Below are 20,336 nucleotides of genomic sequence, written 5' to 3'. Positions count from 1 at the left end.
ATAATTATACGTTCCTTATTTTGTAATTAGATTAAGAGTATCTAATTTAAAGAATCTCCGATTTCGTATGGGAACCACACACACAAACACCAATAAAGTTCTTTTTGACTTCAGAACCCGCTTCCAAAATAGGGTAAAACCTTCGGTAAAGATATGGTAAGAAAGGTTTAGTCTTTACAATGAGTTTCTTGGTTGATATTTCAGGAAATACCCGAGCGCATATCACAGAGTATTGCCCTTCAACTCCATGGTATTGGACTGTCTCTTGTCAACAATGAAAACAGTACAGAGTTAGCGTACATTGGAATCACAGCGTGAGTTAAGACTATATTTAGAGTAGTGACTTAAATTTATGTTTTGTATTGCGATGAAACAAAACGGGCTTACGCAATTTGCGGGTAAATTGCAAAAACCCTTTTTGGGACATAAAAGAACCTGTTGAATTTTTCGTTAAGAGTAGGGGATTGTCTCCCGGTTCAACAGCCTATTCCAATCTGGAGGCATAATACTAACATACCAACAAATCACTCATGATTGTAAGCTGCATGGCTACTAATAGCGCCTTAATATGCAGCCCTCCTGTAAAGAGTCCCTTAATTAGAACAGAGCTTTACCTTTTTATTTACTTAAGTTACCTATTTTTTACCACTGCATCTTTTAGGAGTGATATCATTTGGGAAGAAATGAGGAAGAAAGGGCGATGGAAAGGACTGAAGCTGGGTGTCTCACTGCAGATCGAGGTGGCCTGGACTCAATTACAACACGTGATAACTGTTGGAGGAGAGCCGCACTACAGGCAAAAGATAGGGGATATTGAGGTAACTATTTTTAGCGCAAAATTACCAACAACTATCACGTGACTACCCACGGGTTCAGTATCACTCGATAAGTTACGGGACAGGAATACATTACAGTGATAATGTGTTATTCATGTTTTATTGGAACTTTATAAAGACAGAGGAATTAAATAAATGGAGGTAACTGGTTACTTTGGACTTGGCTTATGTTTCAAGATACTGCCATGATGAAGGAGACTTGAGCAATTATGAAAAATCTTTATCAAGCTTCACGGTGTTATTGGCAGGAAAAATGTGACTATTAATTGCATCTGCCTGCTGATAAAAAAAACAACAGTGCTCAAAACGCCATGCCAGCCTTGTTAAGACCTTTTGTTGCAAAATTCCACAGATTTATGTTAGCCCAAAAATGACATTGAATTGCCATGGTAGTGGAAGGATTGCTAAACATCGTCACCTTATTTCAGAAATTCAGCTGAGCACCATTCTCGTATCCAAAGCCTCCTTTGCATAGCGAAAATCCGATGCTCTGCAAAACCGGGAATTCTACGGAATTTGTTTGGCTGTTAAAATAACATAGCAACGAACTCTGATTGGTCAACAGGATATACAAAAATACCAACAAAAACTAAGAAAAAAGCGGTTATCGATCTTCCAATCTTGCTCCGGCGTTTTTAAGTCCGCGATCCTGAGATAAAGGATGCGCTCTGCCGATCTGGCCCCTCGCAAGATCCTGGCTTCCAGTCAGTAGGGTTTCCCAGAGTCTACGATTTGGCTAAGCAGTAGTGTCTGGGAACGAGAATGGCTGAACACAGGCTTGTAGACGTACTCTGCGCGAAGACTGATACTTGCCATGTATACTTAACCTTAATGTCATTTTTCAGGTCGATTTTGAACTTATGGAGATGGTTCGTCCTTCGCGTCGTCCAATCAGGAGAACATTTTCTCCAGGAGTGTCAATCAAATATGAGGCATCTCCACACGAACAGGACCTACACACTAAAGTCAACTCTATCCAGGTAACTTGTAGGCATCATGTCAGTCAGTCTGTCTGTCTATCTATCTTCTTTGTTTGTTTGTTTGTTGTTCGTTTTTTTTCCCTCCCGTATGTCTTTCTATCTGTCGCTCTACCGCTGTATTTTTTTCATTTCCTTCTGTTTCTTTCTTTTCTTTCTTTCTTTCTTTCTTTCTTTCTCCCTCCCTCCCTCCCTCCCTCCCTCTCTCTCTCTCTTTCTCTGTCAGACTGTCTGACTGTCTGTCTGTCTTTCTTTCTTTCTTCGTTTCTTTCTTTTTTCTTTCTACAACAACAAAACAACAGAACAAACTGATGGTCTTTATTTTGCACATCATCGTCTATCTTGTTTATAATGACATCGTATCAAAATCATTCTTCATTTACATTTTGCTTTAGATCGACAGCCAGGTTCCAGGGTCTATTTTCCGCAAGGTTCTTCACCCTGTACCACCCCCTAAATCTATTGCTATTGATAATGGTTAGTATATCAAGTTGTTGATAATCAGGGTTTCTTTACCTCCTCATTTAAATCAATCTTTTAAATCCCTCCAACGTTAGATATTGGCGATGAATTGTGGAGAGATTAATTTGCACATTATAGATAATAAATGTTATTATTATCGAGAGACGGGACCATTATTTGCCATTCCGAGGTTGAGGGGGAAAAATGAGTCGTGTTGACATTGCAATGCACTGTGGGGCTGTTTAAGGACGTTCTTGGGCATAAGATCCCATCTATAGATTTTTTTAAAAATTTGCACAATGAAAGAAAATCTTACTAGAAGTAAAATAAGCAAATACAAAATGGGGTCCCCGACTTCGTTTAGCCGTCAGAATACGTAGAAGTTCACCCTTTTTATGGTAAAAACGCGCGAACAACGTAAACGTGGAAAGCTGTCAAAAATGTCATATTTTAGTGAAAAAATAAATTGATCGTCCCCACTTTTCACAGAAGACTAGAAAATAACCAAATAACTGGTTGGCATTTGAAGCTTGTGTTAAAAATTAGAAATACAAAATGAGAATTTGCTTATCAAAACATTAGAATGACGTCATCACGATGAGCGCGTGCGCACTAAATTCATGCGTAGAAAGGATGCGCGCGAACAATGGTCATGAACGTTCAGTCCCACAATGCTTTGGAGTGCCAAATATGTCATTTTTCCCCTCAACCTCGGCTAATTTAAAGTCTTATACCAATGCACGCTTGCTAGCCCAGTGTAATCTGCTTTAAACTCCTTGGTGCAGAACGCCAAGCGAACTCGAATTTTCCTTTTGCACTGATACTGCCCAGTGTCTTCATAAATGGTGATGGTAGAACATATGGGCTAGTTATTTTTTAAGCAGTAACCCCTCTTTGTTAACAGCACCCAAGCCGTTTATAGAGATGAGTCTGTTAATGAGACAAGTAGAACACAGTCAAGTTCTTGAGATCAAGTAAGTAGAGACAGATTCTACCTCTCTTGCTTGCTTGCCTTGCTTGCCTTGCTTGCCTTGATTGCCTTGATTGCCTTGCTTGCCTTGCTTGCCTTGCTTGCCTTGCTTGCCTTGCTTGCCTTGCTTGCCTTGCTTGCCTTGCTTGCCTTGCTTGCCTTGCTTGCCTTACTTGCCTTGCTTTGCACATGTTATTCACATGTTATTCACATGTTCCCTGATGGTAATCCTTTAGGTATTTTATGGTACTCATTCAAGAAATGGAGGTGATGGTAGACATGGGGTTCTTGATGGCCTTGGTGCAACTCTTCTCAAGCGATACTATTGACCGCAGCAAAGAGGTATTAAAAATCTCAAAATCTTTTCTATTTACTAGTGCGAGAAAAATATTGCTAAAATGAAGGTACGTTTTTAATTCGGGGTAGGCCTGGGACTTCAGAGTGGAGGGTCATCGCTAAAAATATTTACGTTTTTGGAGGTTCAGACCTTTTTATTTTGACGAAATATTTTCCTTTCCCACTTATTAAAAGCTTCAGCTGTTTCTAACGAATTGAAAAGGGGAGATCTACAATCCTTTCAAAAATAGACACACCAAAATACCTCAGGCCTCCCTTCCCAATAAGGACTTATCTTTCCTATACACCTAAATCCCAAATGGCGCACGGCCGGTTGAAAACGAGGCATCCAGGGCCAAAGTTACAGTATTTTATTATAATTTGATGCTGCAAAATTGTCGCGTTCCTGAATGTAAGAAAAGAAAGACAGTACAAGTGAACAAGTGTATACCTTGCATTGATACCTCATCATTTCTTTGCACTTGGCCCTGGATGCCTTGTTTTCATGTAACACTATCGGCCGTGTGCCATTTTGGACTTTGGTGTCGGCATCTTGACTCATAATAGAACAAAACCTACTTTAGTACAGTGCAATTTACAAAATGGGGGGGGGGGGGGGGGGGTTAATTTACAAATTTCAAAGTTGCAATGTTCAATAGAGGTTTCCATTTACGAAGGCAGCATCTTCTTTTCACTTTCTCAGACTCTGTTAACAGCCATTCTTCTCTTACTTTCCTGTCCTTCATTCGTTTTATCTTCTTTTCCAGCTTACTGAGTATGAAGCAGACAAGAAACGAGTGCTTGCTACGCTCGGCGAAGCTCATGCAGTACAGGTTCGGACAGTTCAGTTTGAATCGTATAATAACTGTGTGAATTGAATGCTTTTAGTGAACGCTTGATTAACTCAAGAAAAACAGAAATACTTGTATGCGATACAAGTCACACCACTCACCATTTGTTACCTTCAGCACAGTTTTCCCCCATCTGGACCGACTTTAGAACAGTAATTAACATATATTTAGCCTTGAATACCCAAGAACAGAAAAATAGGTTTTCCTTGATGTACCATCTGTGCTTGCGTACGTTTAACAGTACGTTTAACTAATTTTGGCAGTGTAATGTTAACAAATCGCTCATAGTGAGTAAGTGTTTTTCATGGTAAAGCTTTGAACATTTTGAGACGTCAGTCTATGTTCAATAAGAGGGCAGATAATGGAAATCTATGAGCGATTCGTTTTTGTTTTTTTTTAATATTTAAAAACTAGGAAAAAAGTTTAAAAGAAAAACGGTTTCATCGCGCGCTGACTCCGTACGCGAGCGATTCGTCATTCTATGCGTTTTTCCTCTTATTGATCATAGCTGTCAGCCAATCAGATTGCGAGAATACCCTCTGTTATTTTGAAATTCTTATTTTATTCTAGGCTGCTCTAGGAGACATGAGAAACTTTTTCGGTGCTTTCCATTTATCACCACTCAAGGTAGGCTATTAGTATTCACCACTTATCTATATTCATGTCTTCTCATGCGCAACCTTTAAACAAAGAAATAAAATGGGAAAACATTACCTCCAAATTTATGACTCATTGAAAGCGTATTGTCAAAACCAAAGTTTTCCTTGACATATTCTCGTTCAAAAGTTACCATACCAGTTTTTGAACAAGTATTTTATCAATGTAGACTTACAACGTCCAAAACATGGCAGTGAAATAGTTTTCGGGGTCTATTGACCATGGGGTTTATTGACTATGGGGTTTATTGACTATGCTTATTGCAAATGAAAAAAATTAATGGGATTTAAGGCGCGATGACACGGTAACGGCGTTGCGACACAAGTTGCATGGAGAATTGCAGATTGTAAACTAAAGCGCAATTTGTCGGCAAATTGCAGCAATCGTTGTGAAATGTAGAATTCGTTTCTACTTTCGGCAACCGGCAACCATTACGTCTCCGTTGCACCGTGTAAACCCTCTTACAACTTGTGTCGCAACACTGTTGCGAGATAACTTGCAGAGAAAAATAGCGCCTTAAATATTGGCATTTCCACAGAGTACCTCTCCATCAACTGACATTCCAATTCGAATTATTGGAATTTATAAGTTGGTTTTTATTTCCTTTTTATTTACGCTGTTGCGAGACAACTTGCAGAGAAAAATGGCGCCCTAAATAGTGGCATTCCCACAGAATACCTCTTCATCAACTGTTCCAATTCGAATTATCGGAATTTATAAGTTGATTTTTGTTTCCTTTTTATTTACGCTGTTGCGAGACAACTTGCAGAGAAAAATGGCAACCTAAATAGTGGCATTCCCACAGAGTACCTCTTCATCAACTGTTCCAATTCGAATTATCGGAATTTATAAGTTGATTTTTGTTTCCTTTTTTTATGCTGTTGCGAGACAACTTGCAGAGAAAAATGGCAACCTAAATAGTGGCATTCCCACAGAGTACCTCTTCATCAACTGTTCCAATTCGAATTATCGGAATTTATAAGTTGATTTTTGTTTCCTTTTTTTATGCTGTTGCGAGGAAAGTTGGAGAGAAAAATGCTTCGCGTAATCGCGCCTTAAGCAGTGTCATTTGTACAGTAGCTCTTCATCCACTGAAATCCAATTGGAATTATTGGAATTTATAAGTTGATTTTAGTTTTCTTCATATTTTAGATACATCTAAGCTTCTCCCAGCTGGGTGGACCATCCAGGGATGATAGCGATAAAACCTCTACTCATATCGGTGGCAGTTTCATCAGTCTGTTGATGCAGAGTGTAGGTGTGGCGGTTACTGAAGTACAAGACGTCGAATTCAAGTAAGTGCTCGTAAATGAAGCTCAATATCGAAAAAATAGAAAAACCCGCGCGCGTGCTATGCGAAGTTATAAAGCACGCGGGGGTTGGCAGAATACGAGAGAAGTGTTAGGAGAAGCTTGACGCGTAGCGGAGTGCTTCTGGACACTTCTCGAGGTTTCTGCCAATCCTCAAGTGCTTTATGACTGCACACAGCACAGCAAGCAAGTTTTTTTTTTATTTCTTTTATAAAGTAGATATTATAATGACCGTTATTTTAGAGAGGAATGACCTCAGGATTTCCTTTCTCTAAACGCGGTCCAGTATACCCTGGGATAATAGTTTGCTAAAAAAGTAAATAGGTCAACTTACCTTAAAGGCCTCGAAACGTATGTTCAGAAACTGGGGCACAGTTGTTCCCTATTTGAACCTCCTGGCCAATAATTAACCTACGTCTTGTTCATTTTATCGTGTTCCAGACTGGCATACTTCGAGATCAACAATCAAGTTTACAACCAACAGCAATTGATTGATGTGATTCGTAAACATTACACAAGTCAGGTAGGTACAGGGAAAGACCACGATAATATGATGGTGCAGGGTTTGTTCATATCTAAAGAGTTTGTACTTTCTTATTCTAAAGGAGCTTAGAGCAGTTTTCGTATGACTACTAAAAGCTGGCAGCGCGAACATGTCGTGACACGGCAAGGCATATGCCAGACCAATCACATTGCGCAAGTATTTACTTTCCATCCAATCGAAAACCCGAACTATGGCATGACAAGGGCAAGGACACCGTCACGCCGAGGTCGCGTTACTGTCAGACAAATCGCATTGCGCGAGTAAAAAAATCAGGCAATTAAAACTCTAAAAAAAAAACATCACGGTCACGACACTGCATGCTTATTTCACTGGGCTTTTTACAGTTACGCGAAAACAGCTCTAACGCTCCTTGACGATACACGTTAAAATAAGCTACCAGTGTATTGTATCGTAGTATCTAAAGATTATCTAATGGTCCACGCTCACTTAATGTTTGCTGATTTTAGGCCATCAAGCAGATGTATGTTCTAGTGCTTGGTTTAGACGTACTTGGCAATCCATTTGGTCTTATCAGTGGCCTTAAGGACGGTGCAAAAGATCTGTTCTATGAACCATACCAAGTAAGACATCAAGATGATAACGTGAAGCATAGAAAGATGGGACAAATGCAGTTAAATTATTCAATTTATTTATATACTTTTTTGTTTGCTTGTTTGTTTAGGGACTCATCCAAGGACCTGGGGAGTTCGCTGAAGGCTTGGCTTTAGGCGTACGCAGCTTAGTAGGACACACCGTTGGTATGTACAAAACCAACTGCACGCTTACAATTGACTATACTTTCAAAAAATATCCCTTTTACTTTAAGGTTTGGCAGCTCTAGCGCCAGACACAAGTCATTTGCTTTTTCCCCACGGGAAACAGACTACAAAAGCTGTTTTAAACTGGGAGCTGCCTTAGACTGGGATAAAGCTTTGCCAGTGTTACATCATTTGCATATGAATATAATACACTTTAAGTTACTATTCCAACTATAGACCCCTGGAATGGGACGTCAAAGCAGTTCGATCAGGGGGACAAAACAAGAGAATTTCAATCTCATGAGAATTGGAACCTATTGTTTTGTCCCCCAGATTGAGCTGTATTCCAAAGTGCTGCAAGGGGTCTATATATTAACAAGTTTTATTTTATGGACTTTTTAATTTCTTTGTTATTTCCAGGCGGTGCAGCCGGTGCAGTGTCACGCATAACTGGTACATTAGGTAAAGGTATTGCTGCTCTAACTATGGACGACAAATATCAGCTGGAAAGAAGACAAGCAATGGGCAAAAAGCCTGTTAATGTAGGCGAAGGACTTGCAAGAGGAGGAAAAGGTCTTCTAGAGGTATGCACGATTCTCCCATCCTGTCACATACTCACGTCTGAAAGCTTGTCATTTTTCTACTTCTAATATTCTGTTTACTACCCTCGGACTGTGGAACGTTTTATATCCCTACACCAAGAGAATATGAACTAAGAGAAGGAATCCCCGCGCCCCATCATGAGCACTCTTTGTTGCTATTTTTAGAATCATTGATGCTACTTTTAGAACTAATCATTTAATCGTTTGCTTTTTTTTGCACGCGCATAGTGCGCGGACTCTACCATGTTTGTTCATGTTTTTATATATATTTCAAGAAAGCGTGAGCAAACAGCGTAGAATGCGCACATTTTGCGCAAATGTGATTTTAAAAATAGCATCAAACGGTGCTTATAATAATTACAAGCATGAATACCGGAGATTCCTTTTCTTAGTTCATTTTCTCTTGCCCACACTCAATCCTTCCCTTCGTTTATGCTTCATTATTTCTTATCAACATTTTTTCTTTGCTGTTTTTGGAGTCGCAATATTTGACTTTTTACTGACCTGTTACGTTGAGCCATGATGAAGTGTCTAGGATCTAATTTCTTGGTTTACAATGACGTTTTAATAATAAATGATAATGCTGATGATGGTATGATGATGGTATGATGATTCTGATGACGGTAGTGATTTTATGGCGATAACATTCATTATGATAATCGCGATAAGAATGCCGGTTCATCATGCTTGAGATTGACGATGACCGTGTTGATGATGATGGTGATGATTCTGATTTTGATGATAATAATGGATGGATATGATGATGATGAATAGTGATTCTGATGACCGTGGTGATGATGATAGTGGTGATTCTGATGATGATAATAATGGATGGATATGATGATAATGAATGGTGATTCTGATGTTATTTTGTTTATTTGACAGGGAGTTTTTGACGGTGTAACAGGAATAGTGACAAAACCTATGGAAGGTAAGTAGAAATGTCGACGAGGGGGAGACTATACTTGAATTGTCGTGTATTTGTTAATGCTTTGCTTATCTAATATTCCCAAATAGGTGCAAAGAAACAAGGTGCTGCTGGTTTTTTCAAGGGAATGGGTAAGGGTCTAGTAGGAGTGGTGGCCAGGCCAGCTGGAGGAATAGTGGACTTTGCTAGCAGCACCCTTGAAGGAATCAAAGGGTGAGTAATGATATTATATAATTTTAGACTTGAATATAGAGTTTTGCACGCTCAGTGATTGGTCAATTATTATTATTATTATTATTATTATATTTATTAATATTATTATTATTACAATTATTATTTTTATTTATTTTTATTATTATTATTAATGTTATTATTATTATCATCATCATCATTATTATCATCATCATCATCGAGCTGAATTGCGTTGCCAAATGTCATATTTAGTGGCTGGATATTTTTTTTCATTAGATCAGCGGATAATGCTGCAGAAATCCTGCCTCTAAGACCAGCGAGAGTATTCTATGCAGACAAGGTGGGGTTCATATTTTCTTGTCAGTAGTATTCTTATACAGCTAAAACAATTTAATAAGCACAGGCAGCGTAGCGGTGAGAGCGCTCGCCTCTCAAAGGCTATTCCCGGTCGATTCTCTGACTCGGTGTCATATGAGAGTAGAGTTGCTAGTTGGCCAAATCCACTTGGGCATAATGTTTTGCCCATTTCGGGCCATTTGTCATTTCCCTTGAGAATAAGATTCTTTGCTTGAGGTGTATCCAAATTCATGTGTCTTCTCATGCGCAACCATTAAACAAAGAAATGATACTCTAGGCAATGACACGTGATCTCAAATGGGAAAACAGTGGATTAGGTCTGTTGCCTCTCCTCTTCATTTCATGGGCTCTGGCTTCGCCAGTTCTTCGTTTCCTCCACAACAAAACAACTTCTAAATCCCAATTGGAATCCAGTTGAAAAAGAGCCACTTGTTGGAACCAATGTTAATACACATTTATTTTTATTTTATTTATTCACTTCAATCTCATTTCAGGTCATCAAGCCGTACAATCGATATGAAGCCGAAGGGAATCACATATTGCAGGTACGGTACCTCACCGTTATGAAAGGATAAAACTGAATATACCGTTTTCTCAAGGTTGCGTGCGCATCCAACTTGACGGGCCACAAAAATGAAAAACGTGAATTCAGTAAAATTAAGAAGCCAGTTTTATATTTAAAGATGAGAATATTCATTTTTATGAATTCTTATCGGAAAAAAATCATAGAAATGTATGATAATTCTCGTTAAAAGTCTTGCGACTTGACTATTCGCTAGATGCATTAAGCTACAGCCGTCATAGAACTCAAATATCATGAAACGTAAGCTTTTGATTCTTTCCTCCTGCAGGGAGTCAAAGGGGACAATGCTTCCTTGAAAGATGATCAGTACTTTGCACACAGACAGCTAAACATCAAGAAAGCGTTACTCGTTACGAACAAGTAAGTAGTTATCCATCTGACTAGTGACTTATTAGTCTAGAGAGTTTTTGCGTAACGTCACAGCGGCCATGCTGATGTACCAAAACAATACATTTACTATCCTCCAACAAGTTTCTATTGTTTGGTACACCAATATGGCTGCCTTGTCATGTGAGTAAAAGCGCTCTGTGGGATGACCGACTGATATGGACGGAAAGACAGGACGCATTTCATATATCTTCATAATCTTACCGTGTGGGGGTCTTTGTACTCTTATCTAAGTAAGCTTTGTATGACTGTGAAAACCTTGCGTAAAAGATGCACAGCCATGACCATGGTGTTAAAAAATGTGCGGAGTAAATTTTGTACTGCGAAATGAGTGAAACGACGCATGCCACGGTTACGGTCTCATATTGATAAGTTCCTTTAAGCCAATCGCAGCACTATTACTCATCAGTTCTCCAATAACAATGCTCGGGCTCTGCACTGAGGTCTTGTGGTGTTCCTCTACTCAGTAGTGGGATAGACATTAATTTCGCGCCCTTCCGAAGATTAGTAAAAAAACTTGGTCGAGTTGGCATTGCAGTGCATTGGGAGACTGTATTAGTGTAAATATTTCCAAGATGGCGTCTATTTTGTTCCCTAAAACTTTTACTTTTACTTTTACTTTTACTTTTACTTTTACTTTTACTTTTACTTTTACTTTTACTTTTACTTTTACTGTTACTTTACTCGGAAGGGATAATAATTGGTTTATCGAATTGTTTTACGGGCTAAGTACCATGGTTATTTATTTTATCATAATTAGTTTTCTTATGAATGCATATTTTATAGTTTTCATCATAGTTTATCGGGTTTTTTTTTTTTATGTTTTTGTTTTTTTTGTTTTTTTTTTTTGTTTTTTTGTTTTTTTGTTTTTTTTTGTGGTCTACCTGTAAACTAGCTTTTTGCTAAGGCTTACATCAAACGTCAAACTTCACATGAGCCAAATCTAATCGAAGCAATGGATAAAAAGGCGGTCTTCTTTAACGTCATTAGGTTTGGCTCATATGAAGTTTGACGTTTGACACGAGGCTAAGTGTATGTTTACACGTTAAATAAAGTATTGTCGTCGTATCATCTTCTCTGTATCTTGTTTCCAGGCACATCATCGTAGCTGGAAAAGCAGAAGTGTTCGGCAACTGGGAATGTGACTGGCGTTGTAGCTTTGAAGAACTGACAGATGAACCCACGACTGACAAGAACAAGCTGGTCCTGACTGTACCGGTAAGTATACTATATAACTATCAGGCAGTAGGTAACTTCAAAAGGTTCCATTATTTCCAGTTTTGTGTAAATTCTTTAGGGGAAAAAACAGGGTTCATATTAGTCTACTTGAACTTTACCTGGAATTTTTAAAGTAAAATTTCAATTCTTTTTTTATGTTATTAATCTCAAAATCCTTACATATCAAAATTTCAAAGTCATTTGAAAAAGTCTCGATATCGCTCGTTGAACATTACTTGAAAATGGCCATCGTTTGTAACGTAATAATCAACTGAACAAACCACTAGCATATGAAACTCCTTTTCGTGAATCCTTGGAATTCATCTGAGACGTACCTGAGGTCTAGAAGATACTTCATTCAGTTGAAATGTTGGTTAATGTCCATTCAATGTGTGTTCATCGTTGTAGCACTACTGTTTAGCCCTAACTGAAAGGTTGAGCTAGTATGTATAGCTTCTATTTAAGGAATGGATCATAAGTAGCGTGCGTCCATCGAGTTATGGATGCACGCGGGAGGTTGCTAAGCACGAAGAAAAGCGTAAGAGTTGCACGAAGCGAAGCGGGGGGAAAATTTTCGCCGAAGCAGAAAAAGCTGACGTGAGCGTGCAACCCATGGGCAAATGGTTCATGCTTTTCAACCAATCAGATCGCGCGGATTTACTTGACTATATTATGATATATATTTTCAAGTGATATCATGGCAATTGGGATTATTATTAAATGTTGTCCACAGAGGGAGGGCTAGTGGATGGATTCCAAGGTGATAAAATAACAATAACAATATTTTTTGTACCTAGAATTACAACTACGTTAAATATTTACAAAATATGATGATTTATATAAAAGAATAAAGGTACTGGCCCTAACAACTAATAACGTAAAAGCTAAAAATCAGTTAGGACCAAAGCATTATAACTTTATTTCAAGAATGGAACACAACAACCATTTACACTGTGTTTTCTAACTTACAGCCCTTTATTTCCATGGTATTATTACATGAAGACGCTCTCTTTAGCTTAAATTATAACTGGTAATTGGAAGTTAAATTAATTCTCATTGAATGCAATGAAAACGGGTATCACTTCAGAGATTCTGGCAGCATTTTTCAAATCCTGTGTTAGGGCCAAAATCGCATTTATTTTTTGGTCCTATGTTGCATAACTATATACCGTTTTGTTGGTTAACGCAATCCTAAAATTTGCATATTTTGAAGAAATAGAGAGAAGTGTTAGGAGAAGCACGACGAGTGTTCTGCCAACCCCCAAGTGCTTTATGACTGCACACAGCAAAGCAAGCAAGTTTTTTATTTCTTTTATAAAATACAAATTACAATAATAGATAGGAATGACGCAACGGAAAGTGCGCGCGCGTGCAATGTGCTCTCATAAAGCACGCGCTCCAAACCAATCAGAACGCGACATTCATGACAGTTATTTTATAAAAAATGTTATAGCTTTTTAAAGCTAAAACAATAGAATCCCTAAGAAAGCATTGGAACCTCGTTGAGGCGTGGTTTTGATAAACTGCTAAATAGTTAAACAAAAACACCAAGTTAAATCTTATGATAATGGCATATGACTAAAGATTCATATACGGAACTTTCATGTGTGACGTCATTCGTCTGCAAAACGACTTCCGGGTCCAAATGAAAAGAAGCTTTTTTTAAAATTTCTTCGTCACAAAATGATTCGATGCGCAAAACAAACAAATACATAACCGATCAAAGTTTTTAAGTTTTGCCAGGCTTTTTCTGGACTTGGTAATACGTCACAACTTAAAAGTTCTGTTTTAAAACAACTATGATATAACGTGTTTTTTAAAACTTGTTTTAAAACGATATGAAGATGGAGAGTAATTCTAATGCCTAATACTAGGACACTTTTATTATAGTGCTATTTAACTACAAACTACAATCATAGTTAATGGAGCGGATTGGTTTGGAAACTCTATTGAACAAAACCATTGTTTTGCGTTTGAGGTTGAACCTTGCCATCACGTGCACAATGGACCAAAGCAATTATGGCTGAAAATATTCATTTCCTTATTATTTTCATGTATTAACATTTTGAAAGTGAAAACTTTCATTGGATGACCACAGACCATTTAGAACTTTTTTTGATAAAATACTGTGAACAAACGAAGCAACTTTTCCTTCTCTGTGCACGGTCAACGTCATATAACAGTGGATAAAGTCGAACAAAAACTTGGAACAATAGGCTTCCCAACCATTCCGCTCCCATAACTATGCTACAATTTTTTGTCGCTTCCTTTTGTTCAATTACAATTTTAAATACGAAAGAAAATTTGCAAAGCATTCAGGTAGTGGTAGGCGAATGCCTCCATCATGCAAATGGCCTATCAAAGTATTTTCGGAAACCAACAGGATGAAAAAAGGGTGGACATTTTCGTCATTTGAATACTCCAGTTTCGAGTTCTCTGTTGCTCAGGGTTAGCCTCGATTTTGTGTAGAACATTCACGTGTTCCATTGAAGGTCGGTGTAATTTCAAAGCGTTTGTAGTGTTGAAGTTAAAGCATTCTTTACTTTACCGTTGGTATTTGTGAAAATTTAGACACTGATACGAGGCTAAGCCTGAGTAAATGAGTCTTTAAACAAGAAGCACAGCGGTGTTGCACGTATTCGAAATTGGTCTATTGTTTTCCATAACAAACTGACTCCAAAGCATGTCTGTCAACAGCTTAAACGATCAGTCGATGATACCAAACGAACCGCCAGCAAAAAGAAGCTGAAACAACGACTAAAGGTTTTTACATTAACAACTGCTACAGTTACTATAAAATACTGATCACAATGGATACCTCTCAACTATACTACAGCTATGCGATAACTGTTAATACTATAATACTAACACTAATACTAAAAATAACCTGTCTGTCACCACTACTACTACCGCCTTCTTTTTTTGACACAGACATCATCGATGGTATAGGGCTTTTAAATTGTGTCGTATTTCCGGGTCCAATCACACCAAAGATCGCTAAAATCGTGCCACAACCTATTCCCAGGATTTATGGCTCTACCTTCAACAATTAGATATATGAAAAGAGAATCCTGCTATGAAGAAAAAACACACAAAGTGTCTGTAGAAGTAATTATTCATTTGGACCCGGAAGGGGTTTTTCGTTCAAATTACGTCACACTTAACAGCTCTATAATCAGTTACGAAAACGGCCCCTTTTTCCGTACTATTTCCTGTGCTTCGCCTCATTTTCTAAGTCGACATTTCTTCTTTGCTCATCTTCATCATGATTAATCCTTGCAAACAACTTGATAAAGCCATCCATTTCTGCTACTTTTTTCTTACTTCATTTCCTATTTTAAGCCATTAGACTTTTTTAGCTTGCCGGGGCGTAATGTTTTTGCCCATTTCAGACCACGTGTCATTTCTGACACATATCTTTTCTTTATTTGACGGTTGTGCATGAAAAGACACATGAATATCGATACAACTCAAGCAAACAATCTCATTCCTAGGAGAAAATGACGTGGTCTGAGATGGGAAAATGTCGCGCCCAAACTAAAAGGGTTTATCTTTTTCAGTGTCCTCACTTATTTCAGTCTAAACCTTATTAACCATTCATTAAAGCAAGAGAAATGTTAAGGTTGATTACGAAATATATAAATAAGTCAATAATGTAATACCGGGTATTTTAAAACTACAAGTTAAAAGTCTGATGAACATCGGACTGTCAATGAGTAACAGGGTATTAAATAGTTTAAATAATTCAAAGAAATCTTATTGCAATGTTCGTGATTCTAACCTGCTTGATTACTGAGCTTTTGTTGATAAAACAAGACAACTCATCTGGTGTTTCTTTCAGATTCAGTCCTCTCCTCTTCTCTCCTCTCCTCTCCTCTCATCTCTGTTACTTTTTGCAACTGAGCTACACTTCTGAACCTTGATACATTTACCTTTTTTCAATTTCTTTTGCCTACTTCGATCTGTTTTGTTTTATACCCGAGCTTGATAAGAATCAGTTAGAATCCTATTGAACATTGCCGGGTAATATGCCAAACAAAATACAATAAATATTAACCAGGTTAAGGTGGTGATTAAACGAAATAGAAAAATGAATGCAAAATAAAAAAGTTTTAAATTAAAAAGATTAAAATCTTAACGGGAGAAAACTATTCGTCTCACACAGCCATTTTCCCTAGGGTTGTTGTGTATATGTAATAACTATATAGTAATTATTATAAATAAATAATAAATATAACATTTTGTATCTAAAGGAGGTAAAGCAATAGACCCCTTTCGAATTCCAAACTACCGCTGTGTTTCTTGATTACAGACTCATTTGCACAGGGTTAGCCTCGAGTTTGTGCCGAATATTCACGTGTTCCAGTCAAGGTCCGTTGAGTTTCAAAATGTTTGTATTGTTGAAGTTGTGCATTCTTTACTTTTCTGTTGGTATTTGTGAATATTTAAACACTGATACGAGGCTAACCCTGTGCAAATGAGTCTGTAATCAAGGAACACAGCGATAATTTGGAATTCGAAACTGGTCTATTATTTATCTTTACCAGCGGCACTACATACAAAAGCGCGGGAAGTGTCAAAAGGGCGTTTGCATGATGGTGTCATTTGACTTCCACTACCAAGATGCTTCGGATTTTCTTTTTTATTTAAATTTATATTCCCTCATGAGAAGAGTAAGACAATTGGTGCTAATTAACTGAACAAAAGAAAGTGTGCAAGGGAGTCTGGTATTAGAGGTCAATGACGCCATCATGCAAGCGTCCTATTATTTTACGTTTGCGTATGTCCTTGTGCCATGTTCCCTGGAATTTCGGTGGATGCAGTTTTTGTTCGTTTGCTTGTTCGTTCGTTCGTTCGTTCGTTCGTTCGTTCGTTCGTTCGTTCGTTCGTTCGTTCTTTTGTTTGTTCGTTCGTTCGTTCTTTTGTTTGTTTGTTTGTTCTTTTGTTTGTTTGTTTGTTTGTTCGTTCGTTTGTTTGTTTGTACAATGATTGCTGTCTACGTTTTAGTGCTCATCAAAGAGTGACGGTCATGTATTTCTATTTTCAATAGAGGCTTTGCACCATCACGTGATGGCAGCCATCTGAGGAGGCACAAAAAAAGAGTCCTTTCCCCCTGGGGAAACTACATGACCAGATTCAATTGGTCCTGCTTCCAGTCATGGTCTCCATCACGTTATAGTGCAAAACCTGTATTTTCAGTATTTCACGGTTTCCATGACTGAGGCTGTTGGTGCTCATCAGACATACGTCAAGCTTGTTGCCTACGTGCTAATTTGCTTTTTTGTACGTACAGGACACAGGACGAAAACTGTTTAAACGTTCTGAACAAAGAGCCATAACTACACCCAGCCCACAAATAGCCAAGGTAAGAGGATTGGTTAAAAAATTATGTTAGAGTGATCGTATTTACCTGTGATTGATTAAACTACTAAAGTAGATGAGCCATGAAAAGAAAACGATGAAATTTGTTTCAACTTTAAGTATTATGCTTACTGTTTTGTCACGGTCAAGTAAAATCATTCAATAAAACCAATGGGTTAAGCTTCACGAATTTACAATGTCCTATGTGATTGGTTAGGTTTAGGGGCGGGGTTGGCGAAAGGTCATTGTTTTCTATTGTTCTACACATGTGTGCCCTCCAATAGGATCACATCTTGCAAATTCGTGAAGGACGACCCATACCAATACCGTTTGTATTCGACTCTATTACATCCCAAATTTTGACTAGTTGCTCCAACTGCCTAAACTCGTGCTTGCCACTATGGAAAACGTATGCGTGTGCTTGAGTTCCAGCACTTTATGTTAAAACAGTTATTGAACTCGACTTAACATAAACAAATACCAAAAAGGACTGCGAGTTATCCCTGGTAACAGTGTAGAATGGGTTGTGTGGGACTGGACAGGGTCCAGAGGGAATGGTTCTTAACGTCATTTCGCAGTCTGAATTCTTCTAAAGTGTCATGATCTCAAATTACATTTTGCTTGTTTGTTTGTTTGTTTGTTTGTCTGTTTGTTTGTGATTTCCAGTGCATAAAATGCCATTTTCCCAGCCCTCTAAATATCATGTAGACCATGAATCGCAATCATTTACTTTCTAGCCTCTGCCGTGTACTTTGGGCGTAGCCGCGTGACTCAAAATCCCTTTACATGTAAATGACAATGAAACAACCGCCATGTCAGTTGGTCTAACGAGAGAAGATAATGAGGAATGCTTCGTTATCGTCAACCAACATGGCGGCTATGACGTAACATGCACCCCAAGAATAACTGTTTCCTCGCCATTGACAAGCATTGCTATTTTTCTCATCCTCACCCAGTAATCGCTTATTATTGATTTGTTTGTTTTTTCTGGCTGTATACACCTATTTCAAGAAACGTTGTAGTTCGGACATCTGAAATCTGAAATCTGAGACCGAGTAGCACGCTGCAAAATGTAATATATTGATGGTTTTCAACCATTCCCTAGAGAATTAAATAACAAAAGACACGGCGGCCATGTTGAAGGATATAACAAAAAAATTTATTGACAATTCTTTTGTTAAGTTCCTCCAACATGGCCACCGTGAAGACCATCAATTCACTGCCGAACAACGTAGTTTTCTTTTAGATTCGAATATGAAGCATGGCCTTTGATTTCGAAATGCGATTTTTCGTATTTTAGCCCAAAAAAAAAACATAAATGCACAAAAATTACGTTTAGTCCCTGACTCCCATTTCAGATCTCTGATCGACAATATCGTGCAAATAAGTGTGTTAATCATATAATTATCCATAAAATACCTATATTTATCCTTTTCGAAAAACTGATATTTTCACATGTGAAAATATCGTTTCCATGTGTATTTATTAGTTTATAAATAAAAACTTTTTATAATAATAAAAAGCTTTTTTAAGTTGATTTTATTGATAATTATATAATAAACAAAATATTCGTGATAGATCTTTTCAACACTCGAAGATAAATTTCGTATCTCCGCTCGCCCATGTAATATCCTCTATTAATCATCTAACCTGAATGTTTCCTTCTTCTAGTGGTTTGTAGCCAAGATCAAAGAAGCAAGATCATAAAGTAAAGCAAAAATCACTTACAAGCTTAGGATGATATGCTCCTTAATTGTGTAATTCTACGTTAAGTTTATAAAACTTCCTAGAAACAAAGATAAAAAATTGAAAATAACTATTTTAAGTATTAGTAGCACCTGTAACGTTAATCTTACGTCCGTTTTTAATCAGCATTTAGAAAATAAGAGAAATTGAGCCAATATTGTGGGCTATAAAATAACTAAGAGTTTAACGAAGATTATAAAGCTTCTAAGAAATAAAGTGAAAATGATCAGAAGTCAAATCTAGAGAAATAATCGTAGCCTCTTGTGAAATTCGTACATTTTTGTAGAAGTTCTTATGTCGATTCGTTTTGGAGGATGTTAATCAAAGTGTTTCCTAATTGTATAAAAACACAAAAATTTCAAGGTCACGTGCGCATGGAATGTCATGGAAACGCTATGATTGACGTCAAGCAAAACCGTCGGTCTTCCTCACTATGGCAAATTATACGATACGCGTGAGAAGCTGTAGTCGTAAAATTTGTGGGAATTTATTTCCGTTTGGTAAAGGAAGTTTGGTTGGAACTTCACAGAACGTTTTTATAACTTTCTTATCAAATTCTTCTGGTCACTAACCTTACTTAAATAAGTTTTATGAAGCAGTCAACGGTCGATGTTCTCAAAGATCAACTCGTCTTTTCTTTCGTTAGTAAGATGCACCCAGTCACTTAAAGATGTCTTTCTGTTTAATCAGACCACGATCACGTGGCCAAAGAAATAAACTAGTGGCTGTCAATCAAATACGTGTCGGTAATAAATCTAAAGTAATAATACATTAATACATTTTGTAATAAGACTATCCATAAAGGTTACAGAACAAAAGGCTATTTTCAAATAAACTAGAATTTAATTTAGTAATTATCTTTAAATTCAAAAATACGATGCTTTCCAATAGCTCAATAAATCTATGCATATCGATCGATGACTACTTCTTAAAGACTCTTTTCTTCAAGTTATGGTCGTGTGTTGGTTATTTAGATAAAATAGTTTTTGTTGAGTGGAATCTTCCCACACACGTATTTCAAAAAACGTCATTGCCGAAGGCAATAGACGAAAAGCGATAGGAGACCGCTCATTTCGAGATCCAAGAATAGCTGGAATGACTTGTGTTTCTGCCTCTTATTCTCTCTAAAAACATGGACCTTAGTGTTGAGAATGATTCTTTGTTCTTAGTATTCAACGAAACCGTTTCCATGTCGGAATGACCTATCGCCTCAAGGGCGGATCCAGGGGGGGGGCAAAGGGGGGCTGAAGCCCCCCCCCCC

The 20,336-nt window shown here is 37.7% G+C and overlaps 1 protein-coding gene across 1 annotated transcript in view; it reads left to right on the top strand.

Moving 5' to 3' along the window:
* The window catches only part of LOC116294988 (intermembrane lipid transfer protein VPS13A), an 83,007-nt gene extending 63,018 nt beyond the window's left edge, over positions 1–19,989 (top strand). Inside the window, exons 76-96 of the mRNA XM_089039638.1 lie at positions 205–314; positions 662–818; positions 1,682–1,816; positions 2,209–2,290; positions 3,180–3,249; positions 3,482–3,587; positions 4,349–4,414; positions 5,003–5,059; positions 6,242–6,384; positions 6,841–6,922; positions 7,411–7,524; positions 7,626–7,701; positions 8,122–8,285; positions 9,189–9,234; positions 9,321–9,444; positions 9,700–9,763; positions 10,275–10,325; positions 10,632–10,723; positions 11,845–11,968; positions 17,262–17,333; positions 19,001–19,989. Coding sequence (XP_088895764.1) covers positions 205–314; positions 662–818; positions 1,682–1,816; positions 2,209–2,290; positions 3,180–3,249; positions 3,482–3,587; positions 4,349–4,414; positions 5,003–5,059; positions 6,242–6,384; positions 6,841–6,922; positions 7,411–7,524; positions 7,626–7,701; positions 8,122–8,285; positions 9,189–9,234; positions 9,321–9,444; positions 9,700–9,763; positions 10,275–10,325; positions 10,632–10,723; positions 11,845–11,968; positions 17,262–17,333; positions 19,001–19,036 — 1,971 coding nt within the window. The 3' untranslated portion in view covers positions 19,037–19,989. The remainder of the gene's footprint in view (positions 1–204; positions 315–661; positions 819–1,681; positions 1,817–2,208; positions 2,291–3,179; positions 3,250–3,481; positions 3,588–4,348; positions 4,415–5,002; positions 5,060–6,241; positions 6,385–6,840; positions 6,923–7,410; positions 7,525–7,625; positions 7,702–8,121; positions 8,286–9,188; positions 9,235–9,320; positions 9,445–9,699; positions 9,764–10,274; positions 10,326–10,631; positions 10,724–11,844; positions 11,969–17,261; positions 17,334–19,000) is intronic.
* The last annotated feature ends 347 nt before the right edge of the window (positions 19,990–20,336 follow it).

This window comes from Actinia tenebrosa, unplaced genomic scaffold, assembly GCF_029948245.1.
Source record: "Actinia tenebrosa isolate PJP-AT-01 unplaced genomic scaffold, QUT_ActTen_1.0 PGA_scaffold0__85_contigs__length_37466705, whole genome shotgun sequence".
Classification (NCBI taxonomy): Eukaryota; Metazoa; Cnidaria; class Anthozoa; order Actiniaria; family Actiniidae; genus Actinia; species Actinia tenebrosa.
This window is presented reverse-complemented; position numbering and strand designations above follow the sequence as displayed.